Raw genomic sequence first — 22,420 nt, forward strand, 5'->3', positions numbered from 1 at the left:
CTTTATCGAAAGCTTTCTGAAAGTCCAGGTACACTACATCTACTGGATCTCCCTCATCCATCTTCAGAGTTACATCCTCAAAAATTTCCAGAAGATTAGTCAAGCATGATTTCCCCTTTATAAATTCATGCTGACTCTGACCTATCCTGTCACTGCTATCCAGATGTGTCGTAATTTCATCCTTTATACTAGACTCAAGCATCTTTCCCACCACTGAGGTCAGACTAACTGGTCTATAATTTCCTGCTTTCTCTCTCCCACCTTTCTTAAAAAGTGATACAACATTAGCCACCCTCCAATCCGCAGGAACTGATCCCGAATCTATTGAACTCTGGAAAATAATCACCAACGCATCCACAATTTCTCGAGCCACCTCCTTCACTACCCTGGGATGTAGACCATCAGGCCCTGGGGACTTATCAACCTTCAGACCAACAGTCTCTCCAACACCAATTCCTGGCAAATATAAATTCCCTTCAGTTGAGGTCCTTCAGCCACTGTTACCTCAGGGAGATTGCTTGTGTCTTCCCCAGTGAACACAGATTCAATTCTTTGTTCCGGTAATATATTCCCCTGTTTCTGTCTTCAAGGGCCCAGTTTTAGTCTTAATCATTTTTTTGCCTTTTATATACCTAAAAAAGCTTTTACTATCCTCCTTTATATTTTTGGCCAGTTTACCTTCGTACCTCATTTTTTCTTTGCGTATTTCCTTCTTCGTAATCCTCTGTTGTTCTTTAAAAGCTTTGCAGTCCTCCGTTTTCCAACTTATCTTTGCTATGTTATACTTTTTCACTTTTAACTTTATATGTTTCTTAACTTCCCTCATCAGCCACGGCCACCCATGCCTCCTCCTAGAATCTTTCTTCCTTTTTGAAATGAACTGATCCTGCATCTTCTGCATTATACAAAGAAATATCTGCCATCTTTCCTCCACTGTCATCCCTGCTAAGGTATTGCACCATTGAACTTTGGCCAGCTCCTCCTTCATAGCTCCATAGTTCCCTTTATTCAACTGAAATATTGTCACTTCCGATTGTATCCTCTCCCTCTCAAATTGCAGATTTGGTGAATGGGGGTGGGGATGGAGGTGATAGGTCAGAGAGGAGGGTGGGGGAAGGTAGCAAAGAGTACAATGGGTAATGGGGGTGGGGATGAAGGTGATAGGTCCGAGAGGAAGATGGCAAAAATGCCATCCCATGTTCTCAATTCCTCTGCCTCCGCTGTATCTGCTCCCAGGAGGACCAGTTTCACCACAGAACACACCAGATGGTCTCCTTCTTCAGAGACTGCAATTTCCCTTCCCACGTGGTTAAAGATGCCCTCAAATGCATCTCATCCACATCCCGCCCCTCCGCCCTCAAACCCCACCCCTCCAACAAGGACAGAACCCCTCTGTGCTCACCTTCCATCCTACCAACCTTCGCATAAACCACATCATCCAACGACATTTCCATCACCTCCAAACGGACCCCACCACCAGGGATATATTTCCCTCCCCACCCCTTTCCACTTTCCGCAAAGACCGTTCCCTTCGTGACTACCTGATCAGGTGCAAGCCCTCCAACAACCCACCCTCCCATCCTGACACCCTCCCCTGCCACCGCAGGAATTGCAAAACCTGCGCCCCCACCTTGTCCCTCATCTCCATCCAAGGCCCCAAAGGAGCCTTCCACATCCATCAAAGTTTTACCTGCACATCCACCAATATCATTTATTGTATCCGTTGCTCCCAATGCGGTCTCCTATACATTGGGAAGACTGGACGCCTCCTAACAGAGCGCTTTAGGGAACATCTCCGGGACACCCGCACCAATCAACCCCATTGCCCTGTGGCGCAACATTTCAACTCCCCCTCCCACTCTGCTGTGACCTAACCCCTCCATCCCCACCCCCATTCACCTATTGTACTCTGTGCTACTTTCTCCCCACTACCAAGCCCCTCTCATTTATCTCTCCACTTTGCAGGCACCCTGCCTCTATACGTGATGAAGGGCTTTCACCTGAAATGTCAATTTTCCTGCTCCTCGGACGCTGCCTGAACTGCTATGCTTTTCCAGCATCACTCTAATCTAGACCCTAACCAAGGCAAATGCAGGGTTACAGGGATACGTTAGTGGGGGTGGTTGCTCTTCAGAGATATGGCATAGACCCGATGGGCTGAATGACCTGCTTTCAAGCTGTAGGGTTTCTATGATTCTAAATGAGCATCACTGTGAAGCAGACTGGGAGAGCAGACCTGTGTGAGAAGGGCAGCAGTGGTGGAAGATTATAACTAGCAGCAAAGAATCCCTTTAAACTCTTTCTACTGGTCAGAATTGATGTATCATGTCATAGGAAAACAAATAGGTATTTCTTCATATTCTCTCTTGATTGACCAAATGATTTAAATCGCGAGATATTATACTGGCTGAAGAATACAGGAAATTCACTTTTAAAATATTTAACATGCATATTAATAAATAGAATAAAGAGAGATGATGTGTTGCAGCTGAAATTTGTGGAGCTGCCGACACCGCGAATTCACAATGGCTATTTCTACCACAAATGTTCACTGCTCGAGAAACACTGACTCAGAGTCAATGCGTTTGTGTGTGAGATATCGGGGAAGAGGAGAGGTACCTGACGCTATGTTTCAAGAGATAGTCACATCTCTTAGATTAATTATATCACATTTTGTCCATGTCAAGGACAGGAGGGTGCAACTGTCTGTGAGGCAGATATTGGGATCCACACTTTAGCCTTGGAGACATCTCAGTCAGATTCTTGCCAATAGGTACAGGTTCTTGTTCGTGCTGTGGACTAGGGTGCACACAACAGAGAAGATGATCAAAGCACCATGATACAGAGTGCCATTGAAGTGGGTGGAGAAAAAGGCAATGTTGCACTGAGTGGAAGCAGAGTTAAGGGAATAGATATTATTCTCTGCAGCAAAGAGAGTGCCAAAGGCTGAGTTCCCTACCTGGTGCCAAGGTTAAGGATATCTCTCCTGGACTGGAGAGAAACTATCCAGTTTTTGTGGTCCACGTTGATTACACTACAATAAATAGTATTAGGAAAGGGGTTCTGCTCCGGGATTATGAAAGCTCAGAGCTAGATTGAAAAGTAGGATGGCACAGGTAATAATCTCAGGATTACTATGTGAGCCATGAATAAATTAATATATAGCGAATGTAATAGTGCTAAATGTATGGATTAAAAATTGATGTGGGAGAAAAGGGTTCTGATACATTTGGTATTGGCACCAGTGCTGAGTAAAAAGTGAGCTGATCCATTAGGATGGGCTTCATTTGATTTATGCAGGGACTAGTGTGCTGGCCAATAGTATAACCTACAGATAAGGCTTTAAACTAATGGGGTGGAGGTGTTTCAATTGAAAAGAAGTTTAGAAAAATTAAAGAAATGAGAGAGCAGAGGTGCATGGTAGTGAAGAAACCAGCAATAATCGAAGTCTGATGAGGAAGGGCATAGAACATAAGTAGAAGAATGCAGCAGAAGTTAGAACCAGAATAAGTAATTGTGGTCAGAAGTCAAAGCTTAACTTACTTCATCTGAATGCACACTGTGTTGCACTTGGGGCCGTGCAATAGAAATCAAGCCTTGCTATTCCCAGAACTTTTGCAAAAGAACTGCAGGAAGGAATGGCTGGTGTGGTAGCTTTCCCCTAACGAGGGCGGGAGATGGGAAATCAGGTAACTATTGGCCAGTTAACCTAACGCCTGTTTTCTTTTCCTTCAGGACTTCCTGGCCACTGCGGGGAATATGGTTGTGACATGAGCTGTAACCACGGTGGCTGTGAGGAGATCTCGCGTGTATGTCCTGTTGGCTTCACCATGATTGAGACCAGCAATGGCGTCAGCTGCAAAGGTAGAAGGCTGAGTGAGGAAAGAGTTTATTCATGCTTCCTAAAGGACGTCCTTCTGAAGTCTCACTCTGCAAGGGGATACCAAGATACTCAAGGCTATGGAAGTGTCATGTCCATTCTAAAATCTCAATCAAAGGTTTTGATAGAATAAGTAAGGAGAAACTGTTTCCACTAGCAGGAGAGTCCATAGGCAGAGAGGATAGACTTAAAGAGATAGACAAAATCTCTTGATTGACAAGGCGACATACGGAAACAATTTTTCACAAAGCAAGTTATTATAAATTACAGCGTATTGCCTGAAAGGTTAGAAGGAGGTAGGTTCAGGAAAAATTACAAAGCATCATTAGATAAACACTCAATACAATGACATTTACAAGGCCATATGGAAAGATCAGGGAAGTGTGAGTAATTGGCTCGCCCTTGTAAAAGAGTTGGCACATGCTCAGTGTGCTGAGTGACCTCTTACAGTGTTGTATGATTTGATTCAGTGTTTGGGGCTGCTGCAATTGGCCTCAGAGCCAGAGGGGCGACAAAATGCCATCAGCTACACACTCAGAGCATGCTCACGGGTGAAGAATTGACACTTGGGTCATGGTACCAGAAATCCAGCCACAACTTGGCAAGTTAGTGGAAGGCGATAGTGACTCAGTGATCCTTTCCCTTGTCGTGCATTTCTCTGCCACCTTTTTGTTCACATTGAGATCCGTTCATTCAGAGCAGGTCTAAAAAAGGAACTTGCAGCTTTCAAATTCATTTGGGGCAGTTCATTTTCTTACTGAAACATCAATGATTGGTATTCAATCCAATCATCATTACAATTGCAAACCACTGACTGTGGGTAGCCATATGATTACAAATCTGTCTGCCAGAGGTCTTTAGGTTGGAATGGGATATGTTCAGCTGATAAACACTCAGTCGTTTTTATGATGTTAGCTTCCTGAAATGATGTGCTACTGAAAGTGGAGTTACATAGATCAATGTGCAAAGGAATGCATTTCACTCATTGACCCAGTCTTCCAAATATGGATAAGTGCTCAAAGGCCTCTTGTTAACAGTTGTGAAAATGCGGAAAGTAGCTTTGTGTATGATTTTGGAGCAGGAATAGAACTGTCCCCTGACAGGATCTGACACGTGGAGGAAGGAAAAGAAAGAATTCCAAAAAAAATGTTTATTTTGCTAATTTTCTGAATTTTTCTAGTCAATTTTTCTGTTGGTGGTAGGGGTACAGGGAAAGAGCAGACAAATTGGTTTGACCTTGATGGTGCATATTTCTGATATGCATTACAGTGACAAAAGATGGGCATTCATTGAACCTGCCTCATTCCAAAACAATCTGGACTGCCAGCAAGCCTGGGTCCCATGAATAACATGTATGTATCCGCAGCTTGCACATATTGCAAAGCACCTGCATGGAAGTGCATGTTTGAATACAAATATTACACAGTTATGTATACCATTACATTTACACATGTGCATATTAGCCAGTGTGTAAATAGCAATGCAGATGCAAGCCTTCAGACTGAACTTCATAAAGCAATGATTTGCTGCTATATTGTGTAATTGTACAAAACAATTAAAGGTGTTCTGCAATAGCTACACCGATCTCTCTTGTTGCCAGCATTGGTTTTATGATTATTGAGAAGGAGTTTATACAACACTATTGGTGATTTTGTGGCAACGTTGACTTGCATAATTATATTTTACTTGGTTATCTGGTGTTGGGTTGTTATCCCTAGCCTGCTTAGCACATGGGGTTAGATAGCTGTCTTTCTTCCCTGGTTTGAATTTTAACGAATAGGTTGAAAGTTACATCTGCAAGGGGTCTGGGAGGTTCTTTCAATTCAATTTTAGCATAGATCTATTGATAGACAGAACTCTGCACTATGTAGAGCAAATCGTCACTGCATAGATGGCAAAAGATCAGGTTAAGAAATGTCATTGAGATAAGGAATAAGCTTTAAGCTGTAATCAATGCATGTTTTATCACAATTTGGACAGCTTGATGGGATAGAATAAATAGAATCTTTGTAATGTTTGAAATGAAAATTTTCAGTGAACAAATAACGTAAGGTTACACATTTTTCATTGTTTACTCTTGATTGCCAGCTGCATTGTTTGATCAGCCGCTTGACTTGAACTTTGAAGTAAGTAATTTCAAACTGCCAAGCCACCACCGCTCTTTGAATATATTTTCCAACCTGCATTGTTCAGATTGATTGTTCATCCATATAGTGGAATAGATGACAAGAAAGAGAAACAAAGACTCTAAAACTGAAATTTTGTTATAGTTGCAACACAGGCAGAATTGGTGATGCAGTCCTTAGGGAAATTGTTAAAAGCCATGTACAGTATCACCAAAGGGGTGTCAATTGATCTCTCTATTGAGATGATGTGATCTGTACTGATCTGCTACTTTAGTGCAGTATTCTTTTGTTCTGTACTGCTTAATAAATGTCTAATTTTCATACTAGCCATAAAAATACCTGCTACATTGGTGCAAATTTTAAACCGTTACTAATTTATTAAAGATTAAGGCATTTGAAAAGGTTCCATTTCAGTAAGGCGTTTGAAAAAGTTTATCACGATAGGCTATTGCACAAAATACGGAGGCATGGGATTGAGGGTGATTTAGCAGTTTGGATCAGAAATTGGTTAGCTGTAAGAAGACAGAGGGTGGTGGCTGATAGAAAGTATTCAACCTAGAATTCAGTTATTAGTGGCGTACCGCAAGGATCTGTTTTGGATCCACTGCTGTTTGTCATTTTTATAAATGACCTGGATGAGGGCATAGAAGGATGGGTTAGTAAATTTGGAGATGACACTAAGGTCGGTAGAGTTGTGGATAGTGACGAAGGATGTTGTTGGCTACAGAGAGACATAGATAAGCTGCAGAGCTGGGCTGAGAGGTGGCAAATGCAGCTTCATGCGGAAAAGTGTGAGCTGATTAACTTTGGAAGGAGCAACAGGAATACAGAGTACTGGGCTATTAGTAGGATTCTTGGTAGTGTAGATGAGCAGAGAGATCTTGGTGTCCGTGTACATAGATCCTTGAAAGTTGCCACCCAAGTCAATAGGGTTGTTAAGAAGGCATACGGTGTGTTCGCTTTTATTGGTAGGGGATTGAGTTTTGGAACCATTAGGTCATGCTGCAGCTGTACAAAAGTCTGGTGTGGCCACATAGTTCTGGTCACTGCATTATAGGAAGGATGTGGAAGCTTTGGAAAGGGTTCAGAGGAGATTTACTAGGATGTTTCTGGGTATGGAGGGAAGGCTGAGGGACTTGAGACTGTTTTCATTAGACAGAAGAAGGTTGAAAGGTGACTTAATTGAGACATATAAGATAATCAGAGGGTTAGACAGGGTAGACAATGAGAGCCTTTTTCTTCGGATGGCGATGGCTAGCATAAGGGGACATAGCTTTAAATTGAGGGGTGATAGATATAGGACAGATGACAGAGATAGTTTCTTTACTCAGTAGATCACACTGCCTGCAACAGTAGTAGACTTGCCAACTTTTAAATGGTCATTGGATAGACGTATGGACAAGTGTAGGTTAGATGGGCTTCAGAATAGTTTCACAGGTTGACGCAGCATTGAGGGCCGAAGGGCCTGTACTGCGTTGTAATGTTCTATGTTCTGACCCTCATACAAAGTCTAAAGGAAATACTATTTCTACAGTTATACAGCACGGAAACAGACCCTTTGGTCCTAAACTGAACTAGTCACATTTTCCAGCATTTGACCCATATCTCTCTAAATCCTTCCTAATCAAGTACCCATCCAAGTGCCTTTTAAATGTTGTAATTATATCTTCTTCCATCACTTCCTCTGGCAGCTCATTCCATACACACACGATCCTCTATGTGAAGACGTTGCCCCTCAGGTCCATTGTAAATCCTTCCCCTCTCACCTTCGACCTTTGTCCTCCAGTTTTGGACTTCCCTATCATGCAAAAAAGATTTTGGCTGTTCACCTTATCCATGCCCCTCATGATTTGATAACCCTCTATAAGGTCACCTTCAGCCTCTGACACTCCAGGGAAAAATGTCCTAGCCTATTCAGCATCTTCCTATAGCTCAAATCCCCCAGCCCTTGGGAATGGTCCTTGTAAATTTTTTCTGCACCTTTTCAAGTTTAGTAACATCTTGCCTGTGTCAAAGAAACCAGAATTGAATGCAGTATTCTAAAAGTGGCCTAACCAATGTCCTGTACAGCCGTAACTTGACATCCCACGCGTACACTCAATGTTCTGGCCAACGAAGGCAAGCATGCCAAATGCCTTCTTCACCACCCTGTCTATTTGTGGCCTTCAGAAGACACATGAGATTATAGTATAATACTGTTAGTTAAAATTAACTGAAGGATATTCTGATCAATTTCTGCTTGTGATCTGAATTTTGGCTCCAGGATAACCTATAACACTTTCATAGGAAACTGTGATTCACCCAGGAGAGTAGACTGAGAGATAGAACCGACAATGTCTCAAAAGTAAAGAGAATTCACCATCAAAGGGGGACATTTACTTCTTTCTGTTTATGCATTTTGCAAGAGCAATTCAACTTGTTGCATCCCGCTGTCCTTACATCATGGCCTGGATAATCTTTTCATAGAATCATAGAATCCCTACAGTGTGGAAACAGGCCATTTGGCCCAACAAGTCCACACCGACCCTCCGAAGAGTAACCCACCCAGAGCCATTCCTCTAGCCAATTATTCTACGTTTACCCCCGAGTAATGCACCTAACCTATATATCCGTGAACACTATGGGTAATTTAGCATGGCCAATTTACCTAACCTGCACATTTTTGGACTGTGGGAGGAAACCGGAGCCCCCGGAGGAAACCCACACAGACACTGGGAGAATGTGCAAACAGACAGTCGCCTGAGGCAGGAATCGAACCCCAGGTCCCTGGCACTGTGAGGCAGCAGTGCTAACCACTGAGCCTTTCTCAACAGATGAATATTCATTGCCAGCATGAAAGTGCCATTAAAGCTGCCTCCATCACAGTCTCAGTCACTGGAGGTCAGATCCTAGCCAAATATACGTTTTTTTAAAAAAAGTTTTTATTTCCTCAAGTTATCTTTGGTTCCTTTCTGTTGATCTTGTCTCAATGTCCTCTGATTCCCAGAGCTTCCACAAGTGGGAATGGTTTCTCTCCATCCACTCTGCCCAGGACCCACATGGTTTTGCACAAATCACTGCTCCATTTCCTGAAGGAGAATAGTCCAGATTCTATTCACGTCCATGAACCATTCTTGTAAATCTTTTCTGTACCCTTTCGAATGTCTCACATCCGTCTTAAAGTCTCTTGTCCAGAATCGGAACATTTAGGCCAACAAGTATTTTTTTAAAGATTCTCCATAATTTTTTTATTTATTCTCCATGCCTTTTATTTATAAAAATGGTCCTGATGCTGACCCATCAGGAACTTCTCCAAAGAATATTCTTTCAGTCTAAAAATCAAGCTTTCGCCATTTGTCTCTGTTTCCTGTCGCAAAGCCAACTTTGTCCCTGCTGCCACTATGTGATTTATTTGGTGGACCTTAAATGTGTTATTATAGGACTCCGTTATATGACTTTTTCTCAAACTGTTTTTGAAGGTCCACAAATACCAACTCGTCAACACTCTGTTAGGTCAACATTAAACTCAATTAAATCGGCATTTGTCTAAGTGACTGATAATTTTGTCTTTGGTTATTGTTTCTGATATCTTTCCCACCTCTGCTTGGCCTTTGGTTGTTTTCTTATGCGTAAAGGTGGTACAATGTCAATTCCACAGACTGCTGGCACCATCCCTCTATCTCTTCTGTAAAACACTGTGGGATGTTTTATCACATTAAATGTAGTATATTATTGCAAGTCATTGACATGTTGTTCACTTTAAGTAAGCTAGATGACTTGTTGGCACTTGTACAAATCCTTGTGAATATTGTGAATGGAAGTGAAATAAAATTTGTCACCCTGGAAGTTTCTACAGGAAACTAAAATGTCTTTAAGATCATAACGAGATACTCCTACTTCATGACCAAAGTGAGTACTTGCTGTTTCTTAGTGACTTCAGGTGCTGCAGAAATGAATGATGTCTTAGCTTAATTATGGGTTGCAAAAAGTCACACATACTCAATTGTTAAATGTTAAGGAAGCCTACTCGAGATCAATGTTGGCAGTCTCCTTCATGATGGTTCCTGAGGAAGGAAGTTCAGCCAACATCTCATAAACACTGTATATACACCAGATATAAACCAAGAGGGTAAATGTTTGCAACGGCTTCATGCCATTTTCCTAAGGTTTCCTTAGCTCTTCTGCAGTGAATATTTAAGAGAGACCACTGCCCAAATACAAATGGACATGGCATAGCGATTTCACTTACCTTGGACAACCTAATGGGAATGTTCAATCTTTGTCTGGATTAGGTGGCAGCCTAGTGGGTATGGGTTGTTGAAGTGAGTCTCTGCTGCGTCTATACATAGTTGTAGCACCATCACGTGGGGTTTTCCTGTTAGCGGTCAACAGGATTTTATTCCCTGAGGCTTGCACTTCAGTGAAACATCCATCAATAGGTGGATGGATGTTTTACAAATCATTGTATCCTACCACTGAATTAGCTTTTTGCTTCCACACATGGCCCACTGCTGTTGGAGAATGTGGACAATCTGATTCCCCTCCCAACCAGCAACAGAAAGCCAGTGAAAAGCGGGTTGACTTTCCCCGGGACATATCCCATGTTTATAGTGAGAAATAAGCCACGGAAAAATAAGATGTAGGTTAACAACAGGATCACATCAACATGCCGCATCCCACCAATTACTGAGAGATTTATATTTGGGCCCATGCCTCCAATTTCTTCATGATCCTAAAAACATACTTACCCTTCACTGGACTTTACAGCCTCAAAGACCAATCCCGAATCCAAGTCGGATGATGGTGGAGAGTCGGCACAACAAAGGTGCAATGGAAAAGAACTGATGTAAAATATCATTAACATTTTTCTGGGAAGGAATTGCACTGACAATTATCAAATCACTGGTATTGAAGCTTTCTTGGCCATCTCTATAATCCACAAGGACCAGTATCTGAAAGAGAATGCAGGTTTCCTACATGTCTCCATGTAGGAGCTTTACAGCTGCGGAAACACTTGAAAAATAATTACTTCCTTTGTAATAATGATCTAGCTAAAGCAGTGATACTAAAAGTTAAACTGCTGTTTGTTTTTTTTTTTCAGAAAAGCTTTCTATTCCTGTTATCTCATTAGCTCCTGCCATTCAAGGAGGTTCCAGATATGATACATACAATACGGTTCAATTAGCCCATACCAAATTCGGGCAGTACCAGTAATCCTGCTCTCATACCACGACATCCAGTTTCACAGCACAAAGGTGATATTATTGTTGACACGAGAGGCTCACATCCCATAAAAGATGACATTGTCCATACTTTTGACTGTCAGGCACTGAGAATGTGTGCTGTGCCTTCCTATAGCTCTGAGGATCATGGAGTAAAGTGTCCCATGCCAGATGTTTTCCACATGTTGAAATAAAAACTACACTGGAGGAGGTATCCTTCCTTGATTGTTTTCCACATTATCTACAAGTAAACCTTTCCACACAAAATGCTGATGGTACTCCAAGGGGATGGGAGGAGCTGGAGAGGTGGGGGGGGGGGTGGGTAGAAGTTTGCTGACAGCTCATGTTATTGGTATTATATTGCTCACTATATCAGTGTCAGACAGACTGCAGCAGTGTACAGTTTGGCTGCTGCATTTCCTGTCTTACAACCTTGACTAAACTTCAGAGGTATGTTGGCTATAGCAATTTGGTTAATCCTGTGATTCTGGAAGTTGCAGGATACATCTGAGTTCTTTTTATTCTTTTGTTTATTCACCGCCATGTTACCGCACGGTCCAATAATTTGGTAATGGATCACATATCTGTAACCCAGGTTCAATGTATTGTTGCCATGTGTTTAGATATCCTGCACCTTTGATCAAGACCTTTGGTAAATGTATATAATAAGCTGCTGTTCATGCTGTCATGTGAGCCAGTTACTCACGGGATCTGTTCCCTTTCAGTTTGGCTACATTTCATTTCCTTATCAATGAGAGGTATGTTAGCCTAAGAAATGGAACAGTATCCCAAGTTTTCAAATCTGTTAATTGCAGAAACACAAAGGTCAGCTGCAGCGCAGCTTACATTCGGAGTGAGACATCGATGCTTTGTCTCATCAAACACTCCTGAATGCAGTTATGCAGATTATGTACAGCCTTTGGGTCTCCCTCAATTGGAATTCATCTGCAGTTAAACCATAACCTCATTGAATAGAAGCATGTCCTTAGAGGCTGAATGGCCCACTCGTATTTCTAATAATGCCTTGCTCCTAAGAAGAAATTACTCATGAGAGATCCTTCAATCATGGAAGACATTAGGGTTTAGCTGAGCCTTTCCTCACCCATACCCATATGAACAGAGTTTGATGCAGGAATCACTGGATGGTCATCAGTGATGAAGTTCTCCACCAAGTTAGCTGAGCATTTGTTGATACATTAAATGAAGGCATGTAGGCAACCTACATTCTCTTTCAGATACCGGTCCTTACAGATTATAGAGATAGAGTCATAGAGTCATAGAGATGTACAGCATGGAAACAGACCCTTTGGTCCAACCTGTCCAGATGGCCTAGAAAGCTTCAATACCAGTGATTTAATCATTGTCAGTGCAATTTCTTCCCAGAAAAAATTTTAATGTTATATTACATCAGTTCTTTTCCATTGCATACCTGTCATGCAGAGTCTCCACCACCATCTGACTTGGATTAGGGTTTGGTCTTTGACTCTGTTAAAACCAGTGAAGGTGCACACCCCTAGGTTAGTGTGGGTTAAAGTTCACATTCCTGATCACTGTACAGCCACTCTTACTAGAAGGACTGTGACCATCAAGAAGCTGAAAGAGATTTCCTGGCAGCACTAATCAATGACGAAAGGGTCTTTGCACATTTCATGGGAAATTCCTCATCAAGGCATTGTTAAATATGACATTCATTTACACTATACCAAGTTTTGCCCCAATATTCTTAAAAACATTTTCAATAAGAATAGGTTTCATTTAGTTTTGGCCTTGTTATACTAGGTTTTGCTATGAGAGAAAATGCTTAGAGGTGAGTTAGATACTGTAGGTGATAGTTGTTGCAGAAGGCAATCACGGAAATATGAAGTTACGATTGAGAACGTGAAGGTGCTGCAGTATGTCTTGTAGCTTGAGGAACAGCTGGCGCTAAAGTAAGAGGGAGATGAGTGCAGTGGCTGAGAGTGTAGAACATGCTGGCTGCACATGAATCTACTGGAATTAAAGCTTTTAACCCGATAAAACAGATCAGATGTCTCAGATAGCACACCCTCTCTCCCAAACCAGTGGCTCACAGACTAAACATTAAAACTCTTCATAATTTCTCAATGGCAGCACAAAGCAGAAAAAAGGTTTACAAGGTGGTAAATGAAGATTAGTAGAGCAGACATTGCCAGTTTGAACCAAGGTCTGGAAAATTAAATTTCAGTGTGCCCAGAAAATGGGCAAAGTATCTGTGTGCCCTTTACCATTGGAGTGCAGCTTTCCTATCCTATCTTGGGGATGAGCAGGATTAATGTTCCATTGAACCTCTGCAGCCATAAGACACTAACTAAGGTACAAAGGCTGGCAGACAGATAAGTAGTGGGGTGGGGGTAGGCAAGCAATGTATGTGTGGCCAAGTTATCAGGGAATGCATTTTTGACACAGTGTTATTACTGGGGACTGGTGAGGACTACAGATGCTGAAGATTAGAGTCTAGATTAAAGTGGTGCTGGAAAAGCACAGCAGGTCAGGCAGCATTAGAGGAGCAGGAAAATCGACATTTCAGGCAAAAGCCCTTCATCAGGGCTTCATTCCTGATGAAGGGCTTTTGCCCGAAATGTCGATTTTCCTGATGTTCAGATGTTGCCTGACCTGCTGTCCGTTTCCAGTACTAGAGGGCTTTTGCTCGAAACGTCGATTTTGTTGAAGCTCCTCAATACTGCCTGAATTGCTGTGCTCTTCCAGCACCATTGATCCAGAATCTGGTTTCCAGCATCTGCAGTCATTGTTTTTACCTTTCCAGTACTACTCTAATCTATGATTTTGAGATGCCGGTGTTGGACTGGGGTGTACAAAGTTAAAAATCACACAACACCAGGTTGTGAAAGCTAGTGTGCTTCCAATTAAACCTGTTGGACTATAACCTGGTGTTGTATGATTTTTAACTTTGTACTCTAATCTACACAGTGTTACTGCTGTTGATATTCATGATCTTTTGTAGGCCTCACTGCAGGGTGAATGTAAAGAATTAGTCTGTTTGTGAATACTTTAGTCATTGTCAGCACATGCTGAGGATTATACATCGGATTCACGGTGGCAACAGCATGGTTCTGAAATGTGAATCAAATGCATGTTTGACATTCATTTCCTTGACAACACTTTTACTATAATTGGCCACTTCCTGAAGCAATCCAGTTTCTGAGGCTTTTTGTTTTTGTTTTTGCCATATTTCAGAAAACTGTGGTGAGCTTCTTAGGATATAGTCCAGTACAGTTCTTCCCAAACTTTGTCCCGCTGTGACCTTGTTCTGTGGCTTGAAAATTGTGACAATTTCTCAGTTAAACTGAAATATGGGAGAGAAAAGGATAGGGAAAAAACTGAGAGTGGGTATCTATTAGAGCAGCAGCACAACTACATTAAATAAAAAATGAAAGAACTGTAGATGCTGTAAGGCAGAAATTGCTGGAAAAGCTCAGCATGTCTGGCTGCATTGGTGGAGAGAAATCACAGTTTTGGGTCCAGTGACCCTTCTGCAGAGCAGATACATTAACCTGTTCATCACACTTAATAACCATTGTTTCCTCAGAAGTCTTTGGTCTACTGTATGCATTGACTTGGCTCTGTTCTGAGATTGTTGGGCATGTTATTGTCTTCACCAGGTTTGCTTCTGTGTTGTCTGTCTGGTCGCACAATTCATTGTCAAGTCTTTTCACAATTCAGCAAGGTTATGACAGTGTAGTTCACATTGTAAATCACTTGCTTCCATGACTCTTGCCTCCTCCTTGTCCAAACCTCAACAAGGAATCTAAACTAGCAATTGTACCTCTTGGGTAGAGCAAGCATATAACCTGGGATGTAGACTCTGGTGTTTACTGATTTGCTGCATTTTGTTCACCTTTTTAACCTTTGATTTGCTGCCAGCTTGGCGATCTGGGTGAGATGTTAATGCCGCTTGTTTGCAGATTGGCTGCCTTGGAGCTAAACGAGAGCAATCAAGGTATCCCCTTGCAAATGTTTTCATTGTGAAACAATTACATGGACAGCTTGACTGAAAATGTTCTCTCAATAATCGTTAGCTAACGCCTTTCCCAGGATTGGACAGGGCAGGATTGGGCTCAATTGTGATGCCCACTGCAGTGAAACAGCCTGTCAACATTCAATGTCTAGGCTTATAGAGTCATACAGCATGGAAATAGACCCTTTGGTCCAACCAGTCCATGTAGAACATAATCCCAAACTAAACTAGTCCCACTTGCCTGCTCCTGACCATATCCCTCCAAACCTTTCCTATTCATCTACTTATCCAAATGTCTTTTTAACTTTATAACTGTGCCCACATCCACCACTTCCTCAGGAAGTTCATTCCACATGTGAACCATTGTCTGTGTTTAAAAAAAACCAATTACTCCTTATGTCTTTTTAAAATCTCTCTCCACACTTTAAAAAATATGCCCCCAGTCTTGAAATCCCCACCCTAGGGAAACGACAGCTCCAATAACCCCATTTTTACCCCTCATGATTTTATAATTTTCTGTAAGGTCACTCTTCAACCTTCTATCCTCCAGTGAAATAAGTTCCAGCATATCCAGCCTTTCTTTATAACTCAAACCTTCCGCACCTGGCAACATCCTGGTACATCTCTTCCGTACCTTCTCCAGCTTAATAAATCCTTCCTGTAGTTGGGCAAGTAGAACTGGACACAGTATTTCAGAAGAGACCTCACCAATGTCCTATACAACCTCAACATGACTTCTCAACTCCTATACTCAAAGGACTGAGCAATAACGGCAAGCATGCTAAGTGCCTTTTTAACCACCCTGTCTGTATGTGATGAATTATAACCTTGAACCTGTAGGTCCCTCTTCTCTACAACTCCATCCAAGACACTACCATTAATTGTATAAGTCTTACCCTTGTTTGCTGTACCAAAATGCAATTCCCCTGCATTTATCCAGATTGAGCTTCATCTGCCGTTTTTCAGACCATTGACCCATTTGATCAAGATCGCTTTTTAATCTTAGAAAACCACCTTCACTGTTGCCATGCCACCAATTTTGGTATCTTCTGCGAACTTACGAACCATGTCTCCTATATTCTTATCCAAATCATTTATATAAATGACAAACAAAAGAGGACCCAGAACTGATCCCTGTGGAACACCACAGGTTACAAGCTTCCAGCCAGAAAAGCAACCTTCCACCACCACTCTCTGCCTCCTGTCGTAAAACCAATTATGTATCCAATTGGCAAGCTCACCCTGAATCCCATCTGACCTAACTTTACTAATTAGTCTGCCATGTGGAAAAATGGCGAAGGCTTTACTAAAGTCCAACGATTTCCCGAAGGAAAGCAGGAAGGCAAAGAGGGGATATGAGATATCATTGGCAGATAAGGTTAAGGATAATCCAAACAAATTCTACAAGCACATTGAAACTAAGAGAGTAGGCCCCCTTAAATATCAAGGAGGTCATCTTTATGTTGAACACCAGGAGATGGGACAGGCACTAAATGAATATTTTGCTTCAGTTTTAATGTGGAGAAAGGAATAGAGGCTATAAAACGCAGAGAACTAAATTCTGATATTTTAAAACAGTTCATTTTACAGAAAAGTAGGTCCAGGAAGTCTTAGAGAACATAAAGGTGGATAATTCTCCGGGACCTGATCTAATCAATCCCACAACATTGTGGGAAGCAAGGGAGAAAATAGCAAGACCTCTTGTAGAAATATTTGCATCATCTATAACAACAAGTGAGGTGCCTGATGACTGGAGGATGGTTAATGTTCCTTTTTTTCAAGAAAGGCTGTAAGGAGAAACTGCGGAACTAAAGACCAGTGAGTCTGACTTCAGTTGTGGGTAAATTGTTGGAAGTGATTTTTAAAGATAGGGTTTCTGGATCATTTGGAGAGGCAGAAATTCATCTGGGATAGCGTGGCTTTTGTGCAAGACTTATACATAGGCATAGGCAGAGATTAATAGTCTTTTAAGGATAGCAGGGAAATAAAGGGATATGTAGATGGTGCAGGTCTCCATCTACATATCCCTTCATTTCCCTGCTATCCTTAAAAGTGGGGTTGAGGTAGGAGATCACCTGGTGACATTACTGAATGGTAGAACAGACTCTGGTTCCCGTTCCTTTCCTTATCTTAATGTAACATGGAAGTGAGTAGTAACTGTGAGCAATTGGTATAATGGACCATGAACATGAGCAAAGAATTCCATCTGTTGTTTTAATCTTGAAAGAGGATCAACAGTATTTATGGATGAACAGCACCAGGATCTGTTTCTCTAGAGGTCATGTCAATATCCCAGCAGACAGCGTCCATGCAGATTCAGGGCCACTGAGTCTGCAAGGAACACATGTGTTACAGTGTGCAGCATACAGCCTGTCCTGGACCTTACATTAGCTATCCCTTTTGATCAATCAAACTAATTGTTTTATTCCTGTCCAACTCTTACGTTGGTCAAATGTCAGAGTGCCAGGATAATTTTATCTGATTTGTTAGCTTCGGTCAGGTTCTGGAGACTGCTTTATTGCTGTCATGTATGCTCAGGTCTCTTTGAAACGGTAGCTGTGGGACCAATGCTACCTGCAGATAGATTTATCTGCGAGATGGATTGTGACAGAGAACTGTCAACTTGCCAAATGCATTCCCCAGCAGGCTCTGAGTGGAAAGATGTGGCTAATTGCCAACTGGCTACCGGCCAGGGTTGAAATCCGATTTACAGATAGCTTCAGCTGCTACCTGTTCTTGGAGCACAATGTTAACTGTTTCACTGCTGGAGGCAGTTGGCAATTCATTTCAACTATACCCAGCTTAGGACAATGCAGTGGCCACAAGGTGAAATACCTGCAGGTCGTGACATGAAAGGAGTGATGGCAGTCTTCCTTCTGTTAAGATGATGGTGCCCGCCATGTTGGTAGACCAAGGCAATGACAGCCCAGCAGGTAGCCTGAGGCCTAGTCGGCAGAGGCCTCCTGCTGAGGACCTTGGCTGATGTGCAGCATGGGAAGAGGCCACAAGTTGGAAAGCGTGGAGTGGTCTCAAGGTGTACGAGAGGTTATGAATAAAAAAAAGGTACCATTCGGGTCAGCTTTGATACTGCAGTGAATTTCAAGGCTGAATGAGATTTCCAGTCGTAATAAATAAAGTGAAGCAATGCTAAAATGCCAAACGTGGGTACCTAGTATTCTAATATAAGGCACAGTAGTATACAAGAAGTGACTGAAAACAAGGATCAAAAACCTACCTATGGTAAAGGTTTTGGGAGGCACAGCAGAGATTAGATATGGAATACCATTCCATCTATATGGTCTCCTGGATATGTTAGAGGAGCCATAATGGAATCAAAGCATTTGGAGATAAGGCAGGAAAGTGGAGTTGAGAGTTTTCAGATCAGCCATGATCTCACTGAAAGGTGAAGCAGATTCAATGGGTCAAACAGCCTTCTTCAGCTCCTGCCCTTTAGTAGACTGTGACTAAAACTGTACTCATCTGCTCTACTTTCATTCCTTCTTTTACCAGTCATTCTCTGAGATCCATATTGCGAGACTGGCAGGATACAGGGGACTGCAAAACTATAATGTTTGCAGTGCATTCCCATCATAACCACAGTGAAGAGGTTCGAAGTTTATTTAGGATCAGAATAGATGTAAATCCTAGCCTTACTTGAGGATTTCTACGGGGTTGATTAGAAGCAGAGCCTCCTCCAATCTTTTACATGGCCAGTAATAAAAGAGTTTAGCAGGCTTTCCCAATATTGTAAATTCCCATGTAGGATCAGTGGAACCATACCTGGTACAACCAGGGGTAATATGCTGGTAAATGGCAGAAGTATACGCCAGAGGCTGGGTGAAACATAGTAAGGGGGAGCAGATTTAGGATGGCGAGTTGTGGAGAAACTGCTTCATCCAAAAGGTTGTGAATCTGTGGAATTCCCTGCCCCAGTTGAGGCTATCTCGTTGAATGTTTTTAAGGCAAAGACAGATTTTTGAACAGTAAAGGAGTTAAGAGTTATGGCGAGTGGGCGGGTTAAGTGGAGGAGTCCATGAAAGGATAAGCCATGATTTTATGGAAAGGCTCGACCAGATGGCCTACTCCTGCTCCTATTTCTTAATGACCCATTCAGTTTGTGGGCCAGAACCGTGGCTTAGATTCTTCCCACCCCACAAAATAATTGAAGTATTATGAATTGACAAATCTCCTCTTCCTCTGGTTGCCTTTGGCTCCTGCTGGGATAAATTGCTGTAGGTGTCAGTCCCTCTGCAGTACAATGCCATAGTGGATAGGCATCAGCATTTTATTTAAACATGGGCCGAAAGCTGACCCCCAACCAACATTTACTTTTCAACCTGATCTTTATCCTTCTGTGGGTTGCTGGACACTGTCATTCAGAATAATTCCTGCACTTTAGCTGGCCTGTTTTCTGCAAATATTTGGACTTTCTGAAACCTGAAATTGGGCCCCAGTACACAACTTTTGTCAAGGAGTTCGATGCAATTTAAATGTAAATCTGCTCCCACCCAAATGCTTTCAGAACGTTCTCAGCCTGTTCACGCAGGATGGAGCTTGGCTACAGAAAGTACTGCACTGTGCCAGCTCCTGAGGGGAGGCTTAACATTCAATACTGATTAGCTAAAGCTTTCCTTTATTTGAACTAACATTAGAAAACCATTTCAAAGCAGTTACAGGTTCTTGTGGGAGGAGATAACTCCTTTGCCTAGAGCATAAGGAAACAAGGAGATGTGTTTTTGTCTGGTTGTGTAGGCCCATTTCAGTTTTCAGAAGGCCCAACTTCAAACGTTTTTGGAGGAAATCGATCTTCCCGAGCCGACGCCTTTTTTTTTGGATGATTTTGTCAGGAATACCTCTTTTGAGAAATGCACCTCTCTCTCCACTGACCTTGGGATCTCCAGTAGGAGAAGGCTTTTGGCACACAGGCCTTCATCAGTCAGGACATTGCGTATAGACGTTGGGAAGTTATGTTGCAGTTGTACAGGATGTTGGTGAGGCTGCACTTGGAGTATTGTGTTCAGTTTTGGTCACCTTGCCATAGGAAGGATGTTATCAAACTGGAAAGAGTGCAGAAGAAATTTATAAGGCTGTTGCCAGGACTCAAGGGTCTTGGATAAAGGGAGAGGTTGGACAGGCTAGGACTTTTTTCTTTAGAGCATAGGAGTCTGAGGGAGGATCATGAGATCATAAGATCATGAGAGGCACGGATAGTGTGAATTCACTCAGTCTTTTTCCCAGGGTTGGGGAATCGAGGACTCGAGGGCATCAGTTTAAGGTTTGAGGAGAAAGAATAAAAGGGAACCTGAGGGGCAACTTTTTTACACAGAGGGTATTATGTATATGGAATGAGCTGCCAATGGAAGTGTTTGAGGCGGGAACATTAACAACATTTAAAAGGCATTTGGACAAAACATGGATAGGAAAGATTTAGAAGGATATGGGCCAAGTGTGAGGAAATGGGGTGAGCGTGGATGGACATTTTGGTCGGTTTGGACCAGTTTGGGCCAAAGGTCCTATCTCCGTGCTGTAGGACTCTGTGACTCTATGAGAGGGGGATAAAGTGGAATAGATTTTTACCTTCATTGTGTTGCTTTTGGGGTAAGCCAAGGTCTACTCACTTCCCTCGTTTCTCTGAGGGTGTGATTGTTGCCATGGATCTGAGGGAGTCTGACCTGGAGTGAGGAGTGCACTGAGTGAAGCGTGCAGTTGTGACAACTTGCAGAGCTTTGTGAGTTTCTGCATGGTTCTGGACCAAAGGTCCGAGACTAAGAGGGGTATGCATCACAAGATTGGTATAACTGGGAACTGGTATGGGAGAGTCAATATTAACGTAAAACAATAAGAACACGAATAGCCAAAGGAATGCAGCCAAAGGACAAGCTGATACAGGACAGCAATGTGTCAGCCAGAAAACAGCAAGAAAGTTCCAATAAATCTCCAGGGTAAATCATTTGGGTTCTGCAAAATGCAGAAACCTTTAACAATTTTATTTGTAAAAGCTACAGGAATATAAGTGCACAGTCATGACAAGTGTGTAGTCTTTGCACTTACTAAGCTTTATTAGATATCGTTAAAAATTACACAACACCAGGTTATCATCCAAAGGTTTAATTGGAAGCACACTAGCTTTCGGAGCAACGCTCTTTCATCAGGTGATTGTGGAGGACACACTTGTAAGACACAGAATTTATAGCAAAAGTTTACAGTGTGATGTAACTGAAATTATACATTGAAAAATATCTTGATTGTTTGTTGAGTCTTTCATCTGTTCGAATACCATGATAGTGTCACTTCTTTCATATGTAAATCACAAAACCTTTTTTAAAAGTTACATTCTCAGGTTAACTGTAACAATTGGTGTTAGCCAGATAATGTTGAAGATGTTAGCCCCCTGTGTTCTCTGTCTGTGCCATAATGTTTAGACTGATTCTAATCTAAAGAGTGAGTTAACAAAGTCTTACATGAATTCATGCAGTTTTTGAGCAAAGTACAATGTAACTCTGCAAGTACAAGTTCACCCCACAAACGTATATGTATATGTGGGTTTTTTTGTGTGTGTGTGTCTGTCTGTCTATCTGGGTGGGGGGTTGTGAGTGTGAGAGAGAGTGTATATGAGAGTGTCTCAGTCTGTGAGGGGATGCGGATGTGAGTGTGGGAGTGTGTGTGTGTGTCTGTCCGTGTCTGTGTATACGTGTGTCTATGTGTAGATGTGTGTATGGGAGTGCCTGTGTGTGTGTATGGGAGTGCCTGTGTGTGTGTAGGAGTGTCTGTGTGTGTGTGTATAGTGCAATAGACCTATAGTGTAACATAAACCCAAGGTCCCAGTTGAGGCCCTCCCTTTGGGTATGGAACTTAGCTACACACACAGGCACCCCTATACAAACACACAGACACCCCTATACACACACACAGACACACACGGACACATATATACACAGACACTCACACACACCCCTATGGACACACACACTCCCACACTCACACATGCATCCTCTCGCAGACTTAGACACTCTACACTCACATAACACACATATGCACTCTCATTTACACTCTCAACCCCCCACTGCAGACAGACAGACATGCAGACACACACATACTCACAACCCCCCACCCCAGACACACACACACACACACACTCTCACATGCATCCCCTCACAGACTTAGACACCCTACACTCACATGACACACACACACACCCTCTCTCACACTCTCCACCCCC

The 22,420-nt window shown here is 42.3% G+C and overlaps 1 protein-coding gene across 5 annotated transcripts in view; it reads left to right on the forward strand.

Moving 5' to 3' along the window:
- The window catches only part of LOC122557922 (von Willebrand factor C and EGF domain-containing protein-like), a 326,824-nt gene that overhangs the window by 142,908 nt on the left and 161,496 nt on the right, over nt 1-22,420 (forward strand). For all 5 annotated transcript variants that reach the window (XM_043706141.1, XM_043706142.1, XM_043706143.1 and 2 more), the window contains exon 7: nt 3,736-3,864. In XM_043706141.1, coding sequence (XP_043562076.1) covers nt 3,736-3,864 — 129 coding nt within the window. The remainder of the gene's footprint in view (nt 1-3,735; nt 3,865-22,420) is intronic.

The sequence above is a fragment of the Chiloscyllium plagiosum genome, chromosome 16 (genome assembly GCF_004010195.1).
Source record: "Chiloscyllium plagiosum isolate BGI_BamShark_2017 chromosome 16, ASM401019v2, whole genome shotgun sequence".
NCBI classification, from domain to species: Eukaryota; Metazoa; Chordata; class Chondrichthyes; order Orectolobiformes; family Hemiscylliidae; genus Chiloscyllium; species Chiloscyllium plagiosum.